General features: G+C 49.7%; 6 protein-coding genes across 6 annotated transcripts; 2 read left to right on the forward strand and 4 right to left on the reverse strand.

Annotated features, from left to right (window-relative positions):
- Window positions 1–69: 69 nt before the first annotated feature.
- EURHEDRAFT_408373 (SUN domain-containing protein) lies at window positions 70–2,055 on the reverse strand. The gene is made up of 3 exons (XM_040780813.1): window positions 1,549–2,055; window positions 1,269–1,501; window positions 70–1,218 (listed from the first exon to the last, which is right to left on the reverse strand). Exons 1-3 carry the CDS (start codon window positions 1,876–1,878, stop codon window positions 426–428), a joined length of 1,356 nt encoding a protein of 451 aa, XP_040642806.1. The 5' UTR covers window positions 1,879–2,055; the 3' UTR covers window positions 70–425.
- An 819-nt stretch (window positions 2,056–2,874) lies between these two features.
- On the forward strand, window positions 2,875–3,138 carry EURHEDRAFT_447378 (uncharacterized protein; the record flags this gene model as incomplete). The annotated part of the gene is made up of 1 exon (XM_040783665.1): window positions 2,875–3,138. A coding segment is annotated over one exon (264 nt), but the record flags the coding sequence as incomplete, so codon positions are not given.
- A 275-nt stretch (window positions 3,139–3,413) lies between these two features.
- On the reverse strand, window positions 3,414–4,595 carry ppm1 (protein C-terminal leucine carboxyl O-methyltransferase ppm1; the record flags this gene model as incomplete). The annotated part of the gene is made up of 2 exons (XM_040783671.1): window positions 3,414–4,273; window positions 4,343–4,595. 2 exons carry the CDS (start codon window positions 4,593–4,595, stop codon window positions 3,414–3,416), a joined length of 1,113 nt encoding a protein of 370 aa, XP_040642808.1.
- Window positions 4,596–4,782: 187 nt separating this feature from the next.
- EURHEDRAFT_374194 (ubiquitin-protein ligase RKR1) lies at window positions 4,783–9,984 on the reverse strand (the record flags this gene model as incomplete). Its single annotated transcript, XM_040778609.1, has 7 exons — window positions 4,783–5,604; window positions 5,661–6,034; window positions 6,083–6,499; window positions 6,553–7,391; window positions 7,450–9,178; window positions 9,236–9,629; window positions 9,688–9,984. 7 exons carry the CDS (start codon window positions 9,982–9,984, stop codon window positions 4,783–4,785), a joined length of 4,872 nt encoding a protein of 1,623 aa, XP_040642809.1.
- Window positions 9,985–10,290: 306 nt separating this feature from the next.
- On the forward strand, window positions 10,291–13,095 carry EURHEDRAFT_408375 (TFIIH/NER complex ATP-dependent 5'-3' DNA helicase subunit RAD3). Its single transcript, XM_040780814.1, has 4 exons — window positions 10,291–10,343; window positions 10,413–10,869; window positions 10,928–11,044; window positions 11,103–13,095. The coding sequence occupies exons 1-4, from the start codon at window positions 10,327–10,329 to the stop codon at window positions 12,891–12,893; spliced, it is 2,382 nt and encodes a 793-aa protein (XP_040642810.1). The 5' UTR covers window positions 10,291–10,326; the 3' UTR covers window positions 12,894–13,095.
- Window positions 13,016–18,481, reverse strand: EURHEDRAFT_470690 (DNA-directed RNA polymerase I core subunit RPA190). The gene is made up of 4 exons (XM_040785312.1): window positions 18,238–18,481; window positions 17,649–18,134; window positions 14,837–17,585; window positions 13,016–14,776 (listed from the first exon to the last, which is right to left on the reverse strand). The coding sequence occupies exons 1-4, from the start codon at window positions 18,420–18,422 to the stop codon at window positions 13,184–13,186; spliced, it is 5,013 nt and encodes a 1,670-aa protein (XP_040642811.1). The 5' UTR covers window positions 18,423–18,481; the 3' UTR covers window positions 13,016–13,183.
- Window positions 18,482–18,587: the final 106 nt, after the last annotated feature.

The raw sequence follows: 18,587 nt of genomic DNA on the forward strand, positions 1-18,587 counted from the left end.
GGGGGGGGGGGGGGGGGGGCGGGGAAACTACTCGGGCTAGACCGGTCAAGTGACCTTTTAGGAAACCAACTCTAGACATCATTACATTCACAGCTTCACACTCTATATTTATAGACGCAACTCCACTCTCTTAAAATATAAACATTAAAATTATCCGGGAAAAGGGTAAAAGGCCATCTGGCTGAAGAATCAAATCAAATCAAATCAAATCCTCAAGTCAATGAATCGTCCAAGAATGCTGTCAAGCAAAAAGCTGCCAAAGAAGAAAAGAAGAACAAAAAGGTATATAACTAAGTGGATCGAAGCAAATCAAAGGTCGTCAACGTGCGGATACGTTAATCGTCAAGGAAAGTCAAGAATGGACAATGTGACAATATGGAGAAGAGAATGGGTGGCCATCTGATGGTCGGATGCTGGAGGGTGCCTTACAGCTGCAAGACAGCAACAAAAACACCCAGCATTATAGCGAACAGCGAAACAGTGGTTGTGGCTGCACCACTGTCACTGTTTTCAGTGCTGTCTTGGGTCGTCGAAGAAGTAGGACTGGCTGTCTGTACAGCAGGCGTTGCAGATACAGCTGCAGCCGTTTCCGACTCGATGAAAACATGCGGCTCATATGTGTAACTGGCCGATGCAGAGCGAATGCTGGTCGACATGCCAATCGAGATACCCAGATCCAAACTCAGGAAGGGAGTGTTGCTTGCCGATTGCTGCGTGGTGGTGGAGACAGACGAGCTGGTAGATGGCGACGAAGAGCTGGTGCTGGAAGTCGAACTGGAAGTGCTTGTCGGAATAGCCACCGTGGTGGACGACGAGGTATCATCGTCATCGCCAATGAAATCCTTTTCCCAAACGACAACGGTAGCCTTTTCGCCCTTGGGAACGGTCACCACACAGAAGGAACCACCTCCGGCACCATCTGTAGTAGTTTCGCCAGTGATTTCATTAACGCCGTTGCTGCTCGGGTCGATCTTGCAGGGAAGCCCTTCACAGTTGTCGCCTTCACATTGAATCTCAGCACCAAAGCCAGGGACGATGTCACGAAAAGGTGTAGCGGGCTCGAGATAGACCGGGTTCCAGCCAAGCTTAACGAAGGTACGGCCATCTTTGTCAGTGTTGGCGCCAACCACGTAAGGAGACCAGTTGCCGTATGGGTTGGACGAAGTGCCCCAGGCACAAGCGATTTCGGATTGAACGCCTGGTGGGTTGATATAGAAGCTGACCTGTTAGTATTCGATTGTTGAGCAAGAACAAACGGATAAACTTACTGAGCGGAGGTCTCACACCAATAGTCAGGGTCTGGTACAGCGAGAGTGGCCAACTCGTTGACCAAGGTCGGGATTAACATGGCTTCGTTCCCGGGAAGCACTGTTTGGCAGAAGGAGACTGGCGACCTGCACTTGTTCTGGACACTCACGGCACCAGTTCCGTCCTGACAGTAAGCCCTGTCGGGGAATGGCTTCTGGATTTCTCCGTCCTCATCGCAATAGAGACCGCCATTCTATGCCAGTCAGCTCTTGTTTTACCCTCATTTGAGCATTCACCTACCATCGACATCGGATACGAGTACGAAGTAGCCTTAGGGTCCCATTGCATAGACATCTGTCCCGGAGGACAAGCGTACGGACAATAGTTGCCCGGAGTACACGACTCATCCGGACTCATAGCCCAACCCTCATTGACAGCGCCTGGAGTGACGGCGACCAACCCGGCATCGGAGGGAAATTTGCATTTTCCAGACTTCTTGACAAGCGACTCCTTCACTTTTCCGTCGTTGTGGATGCGGTTGTGTGCATGGTTGTTGTGATGGGCGGCTTCGGCGCCGGCGAGGAGACAGAGGAGCGCGAATGCGCGCGAGGATGCCATCTCGAATCTCATGGTGGGATTTGCGATTCTCTAGTATATATACTCGCTTCGGTCTTTACCCTCGGAATATGAGGATGGGCGAATGGGATCGACGGATCAACCAGAACGCAACGAACGAAAGACTAAGGTCAGTAAAAAAAGCACAACAACCGCAAAGACCAAAGACCAAAAAGACCACAGAAAAAAGAAAGAAAAAGAGAGAGAGAGAAGAAACGTCGGGGGTGCAATATAAAAACAAGCACAAGAAAGAAATTAAAGAAAACAGGGACCAGCCCACCTACAAAGCCACCTTAACCCAAACAGGACCCAACGTCGAATAATGACTTTCCTAAACGGGCTAATAATGAGGCTAAATTGCCCTATCCATGATTCCCCGCTACACCATTGGCAGGCTAGAATACGCTAATCCAGGGGTCTGCCAATGGGGTTCCGCGGAGGCATCGCTGGTTCATAGGGTGTGCGAGGCTAATCTCCGACAGACCAATGGGCGATGCCTCCTATCATGGAGCTGTCAGTGTCGTTGTTTACTACTATCGCGTGGATTGCTTACTTTTGGCTTAACGGTGAGTGAAAGGAACTACGGAATAGGGGTCAGCTATGCACGGACGGGTTTGCATAGACTGAATCGGATGTAACTCGAAACATATTCGAGCATCACAGCAATGCGCAGTTCGTATAGCCGAGTAGGATTGGATTGTTAAACTAGCAGAAGAACCTTGCTACCGCCTACCTAGCATGCATACGAACAACTGCACTGGTTGCTCTGTAGGCAAGTGAGTGATGGAAGCAGTCGACCGAGAGGTACAAAGTACTTGTATGGCATTAATCCCTACACTATGTCCAAAGTACCATCAACCCCTCCACGCCAGAACTCCGATCGCCTCCGAATCTCCATCCTCCAAGACGCAGGCCACTCTTACCAATAAATAGTCGCCCACCTCGGCGTAACCCACAACCAAGGCGAATATACCTGCATAAACCGGAAACTCACGCCTCGGAAGGCCCGCGGGAGACTATTCAAAACTATCCGATGACAAGGTCGATGGGATTATCGCCTGGTACACGGCCTCCGAGGAAAATCATAGTCTGCCCTATCGTAGGGTGATTCAGGAGTTTGGGCTGGGAGTTTCTGAGGATATACTGGTTCCTGCGCTTAGGAAGAGGGGGTATTGGCGTCGTAAGGCTATGGGGAATGCGAAGAAAAAAGTAACTGTATTGAGGACTAGTAGCGGATCGGGGCCGGCGCGTGAAGCGCCAGGGACAGTTACTTGATGGTTCCGCGAGATTCGCAGATGATGGGTAGCAGTAGTACAGAGTGGGTTAGATTAGCAGGTACATCACAATTAAATCCTTTGAAAAACCCGGAAATTCGGATTCTTGATGCTTTGGGTTCTATTGACCACCGAACTTTGAACGCGGATCTATGCGCCGTAGCCGATGCGATTCTACCGAGACTAGTCCTTTATACTTCCGCTAAGGCCTCTATCCTACGAAGTACACGCTCGGAATATATCCATACATCCGTCAATGTACAGTCCAGCTCAGCACTATTCCTGCTCTTGAACATCCCCCCAACAATCAAACACCTCCCCCCTCCATCCCCAAGCAACACAATAATGCCCCGCCAACAACTTCCACTCCTCCATCTCGTCCAACATCTCTAAACCTGCAACCCTCTCCTTCTCCTCCTCACTCACCCACCGCTCCCATATAAAATCAATATCAGCAGCCGCCTGCCCCCCCTGGAAACCCTGTTCTTGTAGCCTCCTCCGCTGCGTCTCCAAGCTAGCGTACTTATTCAGCGTCTGCAGATGGATACCCCGCGTTGCGAGATTGGATACCATTATCCGGCCGAAGGGGTCGTCGGGGCGGATGGGTTCGTAGATTATCAGACCCAACGGTGTAGTTGGTGGGAAGATGGTGGTTGTGAAGTGGTGGACGACGGAGTCTGCTTGGTCGGGGGGGAGATAAATGAGGCAGCATTCGGAGATGAGGAGGGTTGGGAGGGCTGGGTCGATGTCTTGGAGCGTGGGGATTGGGTCCGGTGTGGACTTGGATAGTAAGCGTAGGTCGAGGGGGTGGATGTGGTAGCGGGGTGAATGGAGTGCGTCTCCGGTATCTGAGATCTCTATGTCGTTTGGTACCCCGGGGCTAGAGGCATTCCTTAATGCTCCTTGTAAAGCGGGTGATGAGTGGATAGCCTTGATCTTGGTTGCGGTGTTGGCTGGAAAGTCGATTTCATGGTATACCAGATCGGAGCGCGGTGTTGTCGAAGAAAACAATCGAAAAACACGCGTGTCTGTGCCTGCTCCCAGCGAAATAATCTGCTTCTTCGCATGCTGTTCTGTATACGACTCGACAAATTGAGAGACAAGACAATCAATCGCAGTCGTTCGAACGTACGTTCCTATCCATAACCATTCCCAATTAGCCAACTGCCATCCCACCTCACTCATCCGTAGAACCACGCACACACCTCTGTTGATAATAGGGAACCTCCTCGTCTCTAACCCAGCAGGCGTCAATGGCTGCGCGAACCGATCCTCGATATATCCCAATTGCACTGCGCTTAGCCGCGACACACTGGCGTCGTTATCTGTGTTTTGTACCACGCGGTCTTTGGAGGCTGATGATGCGTCGGGACCGACCCCGCCACCACGAGATCGGAGGCGACCTGGAGCTCCCCTTTTTCGGAGGCTGTTGAGGTTTGGGATTTGGGGTGCGGACATTTTAGAGGGATTGTGCTTCTCTCTTAGGAGAGTGGAAGGTCTTCGTGGGGAATTTTGTGAGGGGAGATCTTCCCCGCAGCGGTGACATAAGAGGTCGCGCTGAATTGTTGTCTCTCTTATCTATCTAGCTACACAAGTCTAGCAATACAACGATATACATAAACTATACAACTGCCCAGAAACGCTTTTATACATAAACAAAGTTGTTCCGACACAGCGGACAAGTACTTTGGTTGCTGCTCTTGAACCACCGGAACAAGCAAACAGAGTGGAAGGTGTTCTTACAAGTAGCGCACCGCTTGTTCGGGGTCTGCATGTCCGTCGAGATGACCGAGTAACAGATCGCGCACTCGCTCTGTCCCTTAAGCGCTCCCTGTACGTTGCGTCGGAATGCCATCAATCCATCTTCAAGGTTGCCATTGGCAAACATGATGACTCCTTGGATTGTGAGCAGCCAGCTCTTCCACTTTCTCTCATCGACCAGGACGCGACTCCGGCTGACGACTAGGGCAGGCTGAAGAGGATAGGCGGGAGGTAGAGAGAGGGAGATAGCGACAGGTGGTGATTCTTCATCGACTTCGATGCTTGCGATGATCTCCGCTGTCTTGGGGGAGATCTTGACAGCCAGTGCCCGTTCTTCGTTGGGATCCTGTGTTGAAACCCAGTCCGAGACACCGCGAAGAGAGTCTTCAATAATCAAGGGAGAGATGTATTTCTCTGTCCAGGCTTCCACTGGTCCCTTGATGCGCTTCTTAGCATCGATCCACCAGTTCTTGGTCATGTTGGCCAAGTGCCTCAAGCACAAGAAGTACAGGTGGATGAGAAGCCACTGTGTTTCTTTCTCCGCAGTCTCCGCCTGGTCAGGTTCGAAAGTGCGAATGTCGAATTTGGAAGCATCGACAATCTTTCCATGTGATTTCTGAAGGAAGTCGAAGATGAATTCCAGCAACGGGATCAAACTGTCATTTTCCTTGATGTTTGTGACGTAATTTTCTTGCAGAGCAAAGGACTGTTGTCGATGTTAGCACATGTAGTTATTGATTAGACATAGACGAGGAAAGATACCGCGTTGGTGAAGTGGTCAAACACCACCTTCCAGCTGAGTAGATATGACCGAATGCCAGTCCACATCTTGTCCTCCCCATCGGAATTATTGATCGATTCCATTGTCGGGGCTTCCAAGAGCAAAGACAGTAGCTCAAGGGGAAGTCTCGCGGTGGACTTGGACAAGGCGACATCAAACGACACCTGCTCTTGAACCTCCGGAATGTACCGATGAAGCACAATATAAGCAGCACGCTGGACGGTCCGGCTTTGGGCAGTCAGAAGAGGGAATATCTTGTTTACATGTTCCAAGCTCTTGATTGGAATAGTGTTGAGCAAACTGCACAGAAGCTCGACGGTCACATCACGAGGTTTATGGAAGGTGGTTGAGGAGTCTATTGTTTGTTAGTCAACCAAAAGAAAGAAGGCAAACCAGTACTCACCGAACTTCCTGAGGGTCGATGTTAAGTTATTGAAAAGAGTCGTCTTGCGATCAGACCAAGCATCCTTGACATCGTCATTGCTCTCCTCGTTATCCACTATCAATTTCAAACATGCAAAGAGTCTGTACGAAGTCTTCAGCACCGGTAGACTCTCATCGCCGCCGCCTGTTTCTCGCCAGGTCGAGCTTAAGATCTCCATACTATCTTCCCAGTGCGAACCATAAATTTCGCTTAGACAAGGAAGCACGAAAGTCAAAGTACGCATGATCTCCGCTTTGAGTCCTTGGGACTTGATCTCGGACTGGAGGCATGACATAAGATGCTTGACCAGGAAGACCAATCGCTGAGTTGGGATAGATGAAGCCACGCTTTGTCCCTCTGCAAAGAGAAGATTAAGCAATACCAATTTTCGAAGACCTGTCATGTATTAGCAAAAGATAGTAAAGTCCAGAAATTCCATGGCGACTGACCATCCTTCCGCTCATCTTCAACTTTGAGTCCTGTAGAATCGGCAACGAGCTCATTGCACAGTCGTGTTCCGGCAGGGTTTGATACCACAGCTTGCCGTAGAACTCCCATCCAGGCGGCAGAGCGAATGGCATTTGCAGTCCGCGTGTCCCTGCATAGTTGAGTGACATCTTCCGGCCATTTGTTTGTCTTCGACGAGTCCGCGCCGGCCATGACCTTCACAAATGCCTCGCCGATCCGGTAGTTCACTGGTGAACTACTGTCAAGCTTCTCCAATTTGCTTATCCAGGATGTGATTACTCTGGATGAGACTGTTTCATCACCGATCTGAGTGTTCGACTGTATCCACTCGTAGATGACTTCCCTGCCCTCTTTCACAATTTCCAAGTATTCCTCTCGTTGCTCTGCTAGTTGAATTCCAGTTATGCCGTTGCATTTCTCAATGTTCAAGTCGTCTTCAACAAGCTGTATAGCCAAGGGTAAGTTGTAGAACAAGACCTCAAACTCTTTCGCGCCGAGATGCTCCGTGACTGCAAACGAAGACAAAATCTTGGTTGTAAAATAGGATAGACGGAATGCAGCAGAACAGTGACTGGCATCACGCGAGATACTGTTATACTGTTCCCAGAACGACTCGGGTAGCTCACGATCGATGAGATGTATTGTACCCCCAATGGGATTTGTTATAGCAGTCGAGGACCGAGGCGGCAGCTGAAGGAACGGTTCCAAAGCCTTCTCCCAGGATTGAGCTGAAGGAAGTACGCTCTTTGTCGTCTGATTTGCTTCCTCGGGTGTGAGGTTCTGCAGCAATTCCTCCGCGATGCTCAGCAAGGACTCGATCCTGCAAGGAGTTAGCAACATAGATGCCTTTGTCTAATTAGAAGGAAGAGGGCACCCACGAAAGTGATTCTTCGTTAACGTGATCGAAATTGTGTTGGAGGATTTCGATATTTGACTTGTTACTTGTCTCACCCATCACAGTCTCCTTCAATGTGTTGGTCAGAGACTCAGCAAGGTCTCCTACCTCTTCGTCACCAGATTCCGAAAGGAAAAGAAGCTTGCCAGCCAGTTTGGAGCCATTGGCTCCACTCTGAAATTTTACTATGGCAGCTGGGACAGACATTGCAATCTGGGAGAGCCCGTCCAAGGTATCAACCACTCTGTCTTCAGCGGACAATGAATCAATGATGGACAAGAAAATAGAGTCCGTCAATTCGCCATGCGAAGTGGGATTCTGAAGAACCGCGATGACAATTGGCCAGTGAAAACCACTGCCCTTGCAAGCTCTGTCTAGTGCCCGCATAATCAACAAGTTCAATCCAGACTTATCACCAATATCCTTGAAGTCAAGAGTCGCTAACAGCCTCTGGAGAACAAGTGCATTCGACTGCTCGGGCTCGAGCTGGATCACTTGCTCGATAATTTTCTCGAAACTAGAGCCATATCCATGCCAAGAGCGACAAGACAAAATAATGGTAATTATGCGATCCGCAGAGGGCGAGAACAATAGCTCCGGTGCATCATCTTGGACAAACTTCAAGAGTTCTTTTGACTGCCGAGCAATCTGGGGGATATGTCGGACTGATTCTTCAACAACCGCAGCTGCTCCATACGGCTTGCCATTCCGAGTCCGGAAGACATGCAAGCAACTGTCAAGAAGTGGCAAATTAGTGGTTTCGAAGACCTTAGAAACTCCGGTTTCGTATTTTGTGGCTGATACCCGCATGAGTGTTGCAGATTCCAAGCCAAGAAGACGCTGGGCTTGGGTGCAAATCGCGTCTTGCGATGCTTGGAAATCCTTTGACTGCTCCGGAGAAGACAATTTGACCGATTCAAGCAGGCTGTCTGATAGACCCGTCCACAAAAGGTGCAATTCATTTTCATAACCGTCCTTGGTCAAGGTAACAATGTAATCGGCACAAACGGATTGGGCCATTTGAGAAGGTAATGACCATCGAGATTGGTTTGGATCAGCTTGTACATGTTGCACCAGTATTGGAGACAGCCTTTCTTGAACAAGTTTTGTTCTTTCGGCTTCTGGGATGATCTTCGCCAGCCATATTCCCGTGTTGATATACGATTTCCACCCTGCTGCTTGGTTCTGTCGAGGCTCTTCTCTGGAATTCAACCCCTCCTGGAATGCTTCCAACAGGGCAATGGCACTTGATAACCCGATACCGTTCTCAGTAGTAGTCTCTGGGCGGATATCCGCAAGTGTCTTCAACGGGACGGCTTGCAGTAAATGATAAAGGTTCGGCCAAAAAGAGCTTTGCCCACTCTGAGATCCCTTCTGGATGTACTGAAGTAACCTTTTTGTGGGTGAAGTCTTCCCGGCGTAATCTTCTGTCCATAACTGAGATCTTGCGGATGTTGATTGTAGCAACGATTCGGACAACTCTGTTGAAGCTCCCACTTGCGCTATAGACAAGGATTTCCCAATAAGGGCCGTACTTATGATTTTCCAGTCAAGTTCTTCAGGAATTCTCGCAACAGCTGACCGAAGAAGAGCATAAAGAGAGCGACGAACAAATGCGTCTTCGTTAGAGCACAATGACCACAATGACTTGCTACTGAGCAAGATTTCAATTGCAGGAAGATCTTTTTCAAGTTCTTCGCGTGGTGTGTTCCCTACACAAACGAGTCAGAATATACGCAAATTTCTATCTCTGGAGCATCGTGACTGACCTATGATGCGGTTTAATAACAAGATTGCTGTTGCAGCCACGCGAGCATATTTTGCTTGAGCATCGTCCGATTTCACGGTCCGCTCATCACTCAACGTCTGAGGAGTCTGTTGGAGAATGACATCGTCTACAAACTCAAGGATCGAGCTTTGATAGATCTTCCATACACCAATTCTCTTCTCATCAGTCGTGAATACCCGCGTGAATGACTCTACAGCAGATCGCTGAACTGGTCTATCATTGTCATAAAGCCCTGCGATCCATGCCCCAATCACCTTGGGTAAATAGCGAGCAATCCGCTTCCCCACAAGAGAGGCCACGGTGCCCTGGATTGTATGGGATAGTTGTCTCGCTCTACGAGAAAGGTCAATCGATGCCCGTGGGTAGATTTTGATCTGCAGGAACAGTGTCACCAGGCCGTTCCAGTTTGTATGTCACAAGGTGTCTACATACCCATGCCTCTAGGAAACCATCATCCAGTGTCCCACTGCGCGCTTCCACAGAGGAAATGTAGTCGTTCAAGTCATCTAACGACTTTGTTCTTGTGACTTCATCTTTCTTCAAAAAGTTCTTGAATGCAATCGCCAGTTGCGGCTCCGATATCCGCGAAAGATCCGGCGGTTCGGCCACATATGTTAAGGAAGACGGCTCTCTTCCTGCACCGGATGTAGATGAAAATCCACCAAAGGATCCAAATGTGCTGGCTGCAGCACGACTGCTCGAAGCTTGCGACTTGAACTTTTTGCTCATAATGTGGGGGAGTTGGAGTAATAAGTTATGCGTAAAAAGATCGACGGGAATGGGCGAGAAGAAGCGCGGAAATGGCGTGCGGCTAGCCTGGCCTCTCTGAGCAGTTAGACGAATAGTTTTTCACCTCCAAACAACCCTGCTCAGACCTGATTTGGTGTCTTTCTGGATTGTATCCCATCCCAAGGCGGCGGGAACTGCTGGATTAGTTATCGATAGCGGTCACGTGGGCTGGTGTCATCGGATCGCCCAAAGTGGAAAAGGCCGACGCGATCTCGCCGCGGTTTGAGAGAAAGTCAGAAAGCTTTGGCTGCTTCTGTCGACGATCCTCGTCCACCGGCCACCATGAAATTCTTCATCGAGTGAGTATCTGCACTGAGAAACTACTGCGAAAGGTGCCAACAGCCACTAACTGTCCTATCTTCCAACAGTGATCTTCCCGTGCTGTTCCCTTATCCTCGTATATACCCTGAACAATATGCCTACATGTGCGATCTCAAAAAGACCCTTGATGCCGGGGGTCATTGTGTGTTGGAGATGCCTTCGGGCACAGGGAAAACGGTTTCCCTGCTTTCGTTGATTATCGCCTACCAGCAACATTACCCGGAGCATCGAAAACTGATCTACTGCTCCCGAACCATGTCCGAGATTGAGAAGGCCTTGAGCGAGCTGAAAGCGTTGATGGAATTTCGTGCCCAGCAACTAGGATATACGGAAGACTTTCGAGCTTTGGGGTTAACGAGTCGAAAGAATTTGTGTCTACATCCGTCTGTCAAAAGGGAGAAAAGTGGTACAGTTGTCGATGCGAGGTGCAGGAGCTTGACGGCAGGGTTCGTAAAGGAAAAGAAAGAGAAGGGAGAAGACGTTGATCTTTGCACATATCATGAGGTACGTTCATGTCGATAATTGGTTTTTGATCATCTTACTGATTTGCGCTTGCTTTTAGAACCTAGATCTCCTCGAGCCGCACAACCTCGTTCCACCTGGTGTATTCACCTTGGACGGACTTCTAAGATACGGAGAAGAGCACAAGCAATGTCCCTACTTTTCGGCACGGCGCATGGTAAATTATTCCAGAGCCTTCCGTTTTATTTATGTTTCTGACACGATCTTCTTACCAGATGCCATACTGTAACGTTATCATTTATTCCTACCACTACCTCCTCGACCCCAAGATTGCCGAACGAGTGTCCAGAGAGCTCTCTAAAGACTGCATCGTAGTCTTTGACGAAGCCCACAACATCGACAACGTTTGTATTGAATCACTCAGTATTGACATAACGGAGGATTCGCTGCGCAAAGCCACAAGAGGTGCCAACAACTTGGAACGAAAGATACAGGATATGAAGAGTTCGGATGCAGAAAAACTCCAAAATGAATATTCAAAGCTTGTGGAAGGTCTAAGGGAAGCAGAACAGGCAAGGGAAGAAGAACAGTTCATCTCCAACCCTGTTCTTCCGGATGATCTGCTCAAAGAAGCCGTGCCAGGAAACATACGACGAGCGGAGCATTTTGTCGCATTCCTTAGACGGTTCATCGAATACCTGAAAACGCGAATGAAAGTCACGCACACAATCTCCGAAACACCGCCTTCATTTTTAACTCATGTCAAGGACTTGACTTTCATCGAGCGGAAACCTTTGCGGTTTTGCGCCGAACGACTTACTTCGCTGGTACGCACGCTGGAGCTAATCAATATAGAAGATTACCAGCCTCTCCAAGAAGTCGCGACATTTGCGACTTTGGTTGCGACTTATGACAAAGGGTTCCTTCTGATCCTTGAGCCATTTGAATCCGAAGCAGCTACGGTTCCAAATCCCATATTGCATTTCACTTGTTTAGATGCCGCAATTGCGATCAAACCAGTATTTGAACGCTTCAGCTCCGTCATCATCACTTCTGGAACCTTATCTCCCCTTGAGATGTACCCTAAGATGCTAGGGTTCGATACCGTTATGCAAGAATCATACAGCATGACCCTTGCACGGCGGTCTTTCCTTCCAATGGTTGTCACCCGTGGGTCCGATCAAGCGCAGATTTCATCGTCATTCCAAATACGCAATGATCCAGGTGTTGTGCGCAACTATGGAAATCTTCTACTCGAGTTCTCCCGCATCACTCCCGATGGAATCGTCGTTTTCTTCCCGTCTTACCTCTACATGGAGTCGATCATCAGCATGTGGCAAGGAATGGGTATCCTGGACTCGATATGGAACTACAAGCTGATCCTTGTTGAAACCCCCGATGCCCAAGAGTCATCCCTCGCTTTGGAGACCTACCGAACAGCGTGTTGCAATGGTCGTGGCGCTATCCTTCTCTGTGTCGCCCGAGGAAAGGTCTCAGAAGGGATTGATTTTGACCACCACTACGGACGTGCAGTCCTGTGCATCGGCGTTCCATTCCAATACACCGAATCTCGCATCCTGAAAGCACGTCTAGAGTTCCTACGTGAAAACTACCGTATCAGAGAAAACGACTTCCTCTCCTTCGACGCCATGAGACACGCTGCCCAGTGTCTGGGTCGTGTCCTGCGTGGCAAAGACGACTACGGAGTCATGGTTCTGGCAGACCGTCGATTCCAGAAAAAGCGAACGCAACTCCCCAAGTGGATCAGTCAGGCCATGCTGGAGAGTGAAACGAACCTCAGTACAGATATGTCCGTCGCGACTGCGAAGAACTTCCTGCGCACGATGGCCCAGCCTTTCAAGTCCAGGGATCAAGAGGGAATTTCCACCTGGAGCATGGCAGATCTGGAGCGTCATAAAGAGAAGCAAAGGGTGGAAGAGGATAGAGCACGGAGGGAAGAGCTTGCCAATGCACACCAGATGAATCATGGTCAGAATGGTGGTGTTGTTCGCGAGGAATTTGACGATGATATTGATGAAGATCTCATGATGATGGACGCAGAGTGATCGTGGTCTCTGGGAGAATAATAATCCTTTTTGATTCATTTTGAGCGACGGCTATTAGAGGCGTTTTAAATTTTATAGCATACTGCAGCCAGTGATACCACAGTCGTTTAATATTAAAATTGGGCATGGGCATCTATTCTCTAAAATCATAAATGACTTTTTTCTAATTTCCGCTAAGAAAACTCCGTATCATATAAGACAGGTCAAATACACATAATCGAAATCTGCAAACATATACAAAAATAATAACAGTAATAGCGTATAACACATTCAAAACACCATCCACCACCTTAGGCTACAGGAGCAAGAACATCAAATCCGCCAGTACCGACAGTACCAGAACGACCAGTAACAATCCTACTACTGGGAGAAGCGAGGTTATCGAAATCCCTCTCAAGCACAGCATCCTTCAGGAAGCCAACTGTAGTCTCGAAACTCATCTTCGCCAACGGCGACGAGCTATCCTTCACGAGACCATTCCGGTTGAACGCCCGGAAGTCACCAGACTGCGTCATCACATCACCAATCAGGTTCAGATGGCGGTTGTCGACGGAGATACTGTGACCCTCGAAAACGTCAGACATTTCACGGACAATGGATGCACGCGCGGCCTCGACACCGTACAGCTTGAGCATGTGGTGAATCGAGTTGGTGTAGAGCGAGTGCGGCTTGATGATGTCTTGGTAGTCGCGCATGGCAAGCAGGTTGACACCATCTGTGATGACATGTGCGGGCTCGCCCTTGACCGGGTCAGCTTCGACAAAAGTGCAGTCACCAAGGCCAGGGATGGATTGGATGACGGCGTTGCGGGCGGCATCTTCGACCAGGGGGAGGAGGAGGAGCTTAGGGGTAGAGATGTCATATTGGAGCTGGACGGTGCAGGTGATGCCCTTGTTGGGGTTGAACTTGAATTGGGTGACTTCGGCGTATTTGCCCTTGATATCGTCCTCGCGTTTGATTTGTTCGTCTGTGTCAGCATCGTCGTCTGCGGCGTCTGTCATCTCCACGTCTTGCTTCCTGGTCGAGGGAGCGCCGGTGTTGTCTTCGTCGTCTTCGTCGTCTTCCGAGGCGTCTTGCTGGCGAACCATGTCTACTTCGTCCTCTTCGGGACCTTCGTAAGAGACCTGGTTCGAACGGTTCTGACCACCCCTGGCACGCTTAGCGTCGTCCTCGTCGTCTTCGACATCATCATCGGCGGGTTCATCTTCACGGTCAGGGCCCTGAGCCTGTTCGATGGTGCCAACAGACACACCAATTTCAGGCTGGGCAGCAGAGTGACTCTTGATTGATTTTTCGTCAATACGCTTCTTGAGCTCGGCCCGGGTGGACTTCACAAGCTTGGGGATGAACTTCTTCTGCAAAGTGTTCTGCATGTCCTTGGTGTTGATGGCGTATTCCGCGGTGTACTCTTCGGGCGGGAAGAAAGTCACCTCGACATCGTAGACCTTCGCCTTGGCGTAGCCCTGGCCGGCGGCGATTCTCTCCCTAACCTGAACCTTGTCAACAACCTCAGCGACACTGAGTTTGCTGATGGCCTTGGCGAATCGCTCAGCCTGTTCCTTGGGTATCTCCTCGTTAAGGATGAGCGTCATGGTGGGTGTCATGATGTTTGCGCTAGCTGTCATGACGATTTCACGTAAACGGGGAATACCCAGGGTGACATTCTTTGCTGAGTGACCAGCCAAATGGAATGTGTTTAGTGTCATTTGAGTGGAAGGTTCACCGATAGACTGGCCGGCAACGATACCAACGGCCTCCCCAGGATCCACGACGGACTTCAGATACTTCATGTTCATCAAGGTTTCGAAGGCCTTCTTGCTGATCACACCGTCAATATGGGTCTTCTTGTCGCGCAAAAGCTTGTCGGGATTGTTGTCCTCGTACTGTGTGGTTATTCAAGTTAGCTATGCGTAAATTAATTCCTTCTAGGAAGTTATCCTTACATTCTTGAGAGCCTGCGAAAACGATTCGGACGTACTTCCGAAGTTGCCTCCTGGGTGATAGTGGGCCAGCACCGGGTCCTTGGCATCAAGCTTGCCTTTGCGGACATTCTTCATCGCAGATTTATGCCAATCAGTAACTTCAGATTTCTCCATATTATGGAAGTCACTCGTAAGATTAACCGAAGACAAGACAGAGCGATGGTTTGAGGCCAAGAAATCAAAGTCCTTAAGGTGCACTTGCTTCGTGATATCGAGACCGTCTTCTCCGTACAAGAACTGAATAATGGACCCGTCGGAGACCTCGCGGACCGAAGTGTCGTATTCTGCCTTCAGGCCTTCCATACCCTTGATCAGACAACGCTGCAGATAACCGGACCGAGAGGTCTTGACGGCTGTATCAATAAGACCCTCACGACCGGCCATGGCGTGGAAGTAGTATTCTTGAGGCTTGATACCGGTCAAGAAACGACCGCAGACATAACCACCAGCCATAGGGTTCGTCTCGAATGCCCTGAACGATGGCAGGGTTTTTCCACTAATCATAACAGGCACACGGCGACCTTCCAAAACTTGTTGACCGAGGTTACAAGAAATCAGGTTGGCGTTGACACCGGAACCCTTGGCTCCGGAGATTGTCATCGACTGCATTTGGTTCCGCGGGAACTGCTTGACTAGACCCTTTGGAAGACAAGCCGCCGTAATCTCAGAGGAGAGCTTAGATGTTCTAGCGTTCGTAACACTATCCAGGCCGCCTTGCTTGTCATCATCACGAAGAACCTCTTCCAACCGCCGCTGCAGCTCAGCATCTTCGTCGGGAACCTTGGTCTGGTCCAGAGTCACATATTTCAATGCAACCTCACGACCAATACTTGAGGCATGGCTAATCTTCTCCTTGCGGACACGATCGCCCTCCTTAGTCAACCGAAGATCGTCGATACCACAGGTAAATGCGCGCATGTTCAAGAATCTTGTCAAGAGTCGTCCAAGAATACCGATCAATCTCCCCGCGATCTCATGACCGTAGATCTCGTGAATGGAATCAATCAATCCGCCAGCGGTAGGTCCAACTTGCTTCTTGTCGAGGATACCACACAGCATTTCACCATCCTTGAATATAACGGTTCCTTCTTCATTGCCCTCGCCCCATCGGTCTCCGGGGGTTGAAGACTTGCTCTTCAGATTCAGACCAGCTCGGCCTGGGGGCATGATATTCTTAAGGATCGTGGTGATGATCTGCTTTCCGGTCCACAGGCGCTTCGGACGAATCACAGTCGGACCCACGAGTTGAATGCGCTCTGTGATCGTGTGAGAGTTTTCTGGTCTCAGACAGTTATACAACAATTGGTGGTAATCTTCTTCATCAAAGAAGGAATCCCGGCATGTGAACCAAGTTCCCATCGAGATATGGTCCTGGATAAGACCTCTCAGTGGTTTACCCGATGTTGCGACGAGATATTGGTGGTTTGCATCGGCGAGCATCATAGCCTCGGATCGTGCAAGCTCGTTTTGTGGGAAATGCATGTTCATTTCGTCACCGTCAAAGTCGGCGTTGTAAGTATTGCAGTTGGCGTAGTGCATCCGAATTGTTCTTTCATTAGGAAGGACCCGAGCTTTGTGACCCATGATGGACGGCTTGTGAAGCGTAGGTTGACGGTTCATCAGAACGACATCACCAGTGGTAAGATGGCGATAGACCTTCTTGTTTCGAGATCCCTTCATCCGCCAGTTCGAAGGAGCAAGAAGCTGGTTCGCAAGAGCTGTCCGCTCATCCAGACTCTTAAATTTGAGGTTGGTGACCTGGCCCATTTCGTTCTCAATGGCAGCGGCACCAGGGTACTTGTCCGGTCCGTTGATGACTGCTTGCTTCATCTCCCAGAAGTTGTGGTTGGTGACAGGCTCAGGATAAGTCAACTTCTTGGCGAACACAAGCGGGACACCGATTTCGTTGGTTTCAATGTTGGGATCCGGTGAAATGACACTACGGGCAGCAAAGTTAACACGCTTACCCATCATATTCTTTCTGAACAGACCCTCTTTCTTTTCCAAAATTTGCTTGATACCGTTGGGGGCGCTAGCTGCTGCTGGACCCGAAAGACCGCTACGATCGCGGTCATGGAGGCCATTGACAGTGTCCTGGAGCTGCACGATAGCATGGAGCAGATCACGGTAATCCCGCATCCTGGTGACAGAGTCGGAACCAGCATTCTGCCTTTCCTTGCTAATCTGGTTGATGATGTCGCAGTTCTTCAGGATCTGTGTGAACGCTGTGTTTTGCTGCGCCTCCATGATCAAGCCAGGTCCCTGGGCGGCAGCTGGACGGTACTTGTTTGGTGGCACCAGGATGTTCTTGATGAAAAACATATCCGCGCTGACCTTAGACTCACCCTTCAAAATAGGTCTGGAGCTGTACACAAGGTTCAAAATCTCTCCTTCCTTCTCAAAGAGCAGGACCATCGCAGCATGGACCTCAGGAGAAGGCATGAATTGCTGGGTCTCGCCTGCGGTTTGCTTCTGTTCGTCGATCTGGGTGACAACGGCATTACCACGAGCCACCTCTTCTTCTGCACCGTGGAGCTCGTCGTCGACAATTGCTTGCTTCCCCTTCAGATTAAGACTCTTGGCCTGTTGGAGAAGGATCAGAGAATTGGGAGCTTGGAAACCAGCTTGCAGCATTGCGAGTCGGGACTTCTCGGCTAGAGGTTTGCGGAAGATCTTCGAGTGTCGGTCTCTCCGGTATCCTGGCGAAATACTTGTCCAATGTCAGCGGCTGTCCCCACGTTGAAGATTATAAGATATTTGGGCGTCAACGCACCCGCTGCAGTTGGTGCATTTCTTGAAGCTGACAATGTCTTTGAAGAAATCCTTGACCACTGTCCGTCTCTGCTCCGTCGCGATCGGATTCTTTGCGCCAGCCATCAGACTCTTTAACCTGCCGGACGCCTGAGCTTCCCGAATGCACTTCTTCACATAGGTATTTCTGCGTTCGATCATATCCTCCTCGTCTTCGTCCTCACTGTCCGAGCCTTCGTCTTTCGATTTCTTCTTGTCCGTTTTTCCGGTTCCCATTGAGTCGATAACACCGGCTTCGTCGACCAATCCATACTGTAGAAGCCGCAGCTTACACACGTAGGTATTGATTTGAACACGGGACATTTGGAAACGATGGCAGTAGATACATTGCGCCCGGATTAAGCGGAAGAGCTGGTCAAAGAACGTAACATTATAAACGTGAAGGGGCAGTTCGACATGTCCAGGATGACCAGTACAGGACCAAGAATTCAAGCGACATGTTGTGCAGCTAGATTGCAATTAGTCTCTCATCACGTACACTGCAATAACAGCAGATCCGGCAAGGCCACCAAAAGCAAAAATACGATTGAACCGCAAGGAAGTGCACTTACACATGGTCACCCCATGCGCCTAGGGCCGGATCATAAAGACCACCTGGAACAGGGTTGTTGAAGGTATCCAATGTCGGAGTATTATGGATTCGCTTAACAGAGATAGCTTTGACGTCGTCGTTGGAATAGACGCCAAAGTCGATACCCCCAATCGAGGAGGCCACAGGACGTGCGAAAGTCGCCATGGCTCCCAGAACTGCCTGGCGCGACAGAAAAAAACTTCTTGTTTTCTTGAATAGGCCTGGAGGACGAAAAGCCGATCTCCAAAAGGCCCGGCGAAAAATTAACCCAAGAACTTTTTTCTGCCATGCGCCACCGCCTTCAGTCCACATCGGGAATCGGCCCGTGAT

The sequence above is a fragment of the Aspergillus ruber genome (assembly GCF_000600275.1).
Source record: "Aspergillus ruber CBS 135680 unplaced genomic scaffold scaffold00002, whole genome shotgun sequence".
Taxonomy (NCBI): domain Eukaryota; kingdom Fungi; phylum Ascomycota; class Eurotiomycetes; order Eurotiales; family Aspergillaceae; genus Aspergillus; species Aspergillus ruber.

Excerpts from the sequence above, each read along its gene's own strand:
- EURHEDRAFT_408373 (XM_040780813.1), bottom strand. The coding sequence starts at position 1,878 with ATGAGATTCGAGATGGCATCCTCGCGCGCATTCGCGCTCCTCTGTCTC. Across the intron at positions 1,502-1,548 it reads ACTCGTATCCGATGTCGATG|AATGGCGGTCTCTATTGCGA; the intron begins GTAGGTGAATGC and ends TGACTGGCATAG. Across the intron at positions 1,219-1,268 it reads TGGTGTGAGACCTCCGCTCA|CTTCTATATCAACCCACCAG; the intron begins GTAAGTTTATCC and ends CTAACAGGTCAG.
- EURHEDRAFT_408375 (XM_040780814.1), top strand. Across the intron at positions 10,870-10,927 it reads ATCTTTGCACATATCATGAG|AACCTAGATCTCCTCGAGCC; the intron begins GTACGTTCATGT and ends GCTTGCTTTTAG. Across the intron at positions 11,045-11,102 it reads ACTTTTCGGCACGGCGCATG|ATGCCATACTGTAACGTTAT; the intron begins GTAAATTATTCC and ends TCTTCTTACCAG.
- EURHEDRAFT_470690 (XM_040785312.1), bottom strand. The coding sequence starts at position 18,422 with ATGGCGACTTTCGCACGTCCTGTGGCCTCCTCGATTGGGGGTATCGAC. Across the intron at positions 17,586-17,648 it reads AAATGCACCAACTGCAGCGG|TATTTCGCCAGGATACCGGA; the intron begins GTGCGTTGACGC and ends ACATTGGACAAG. Across the intron at positions 14,777-14,836 it reads TTTCGCAGGCTCTCAAGAAT|TACGAGGACAACAATCCCGA; the intron begins GTAAGGATAACT and ends ATAACCACACAG.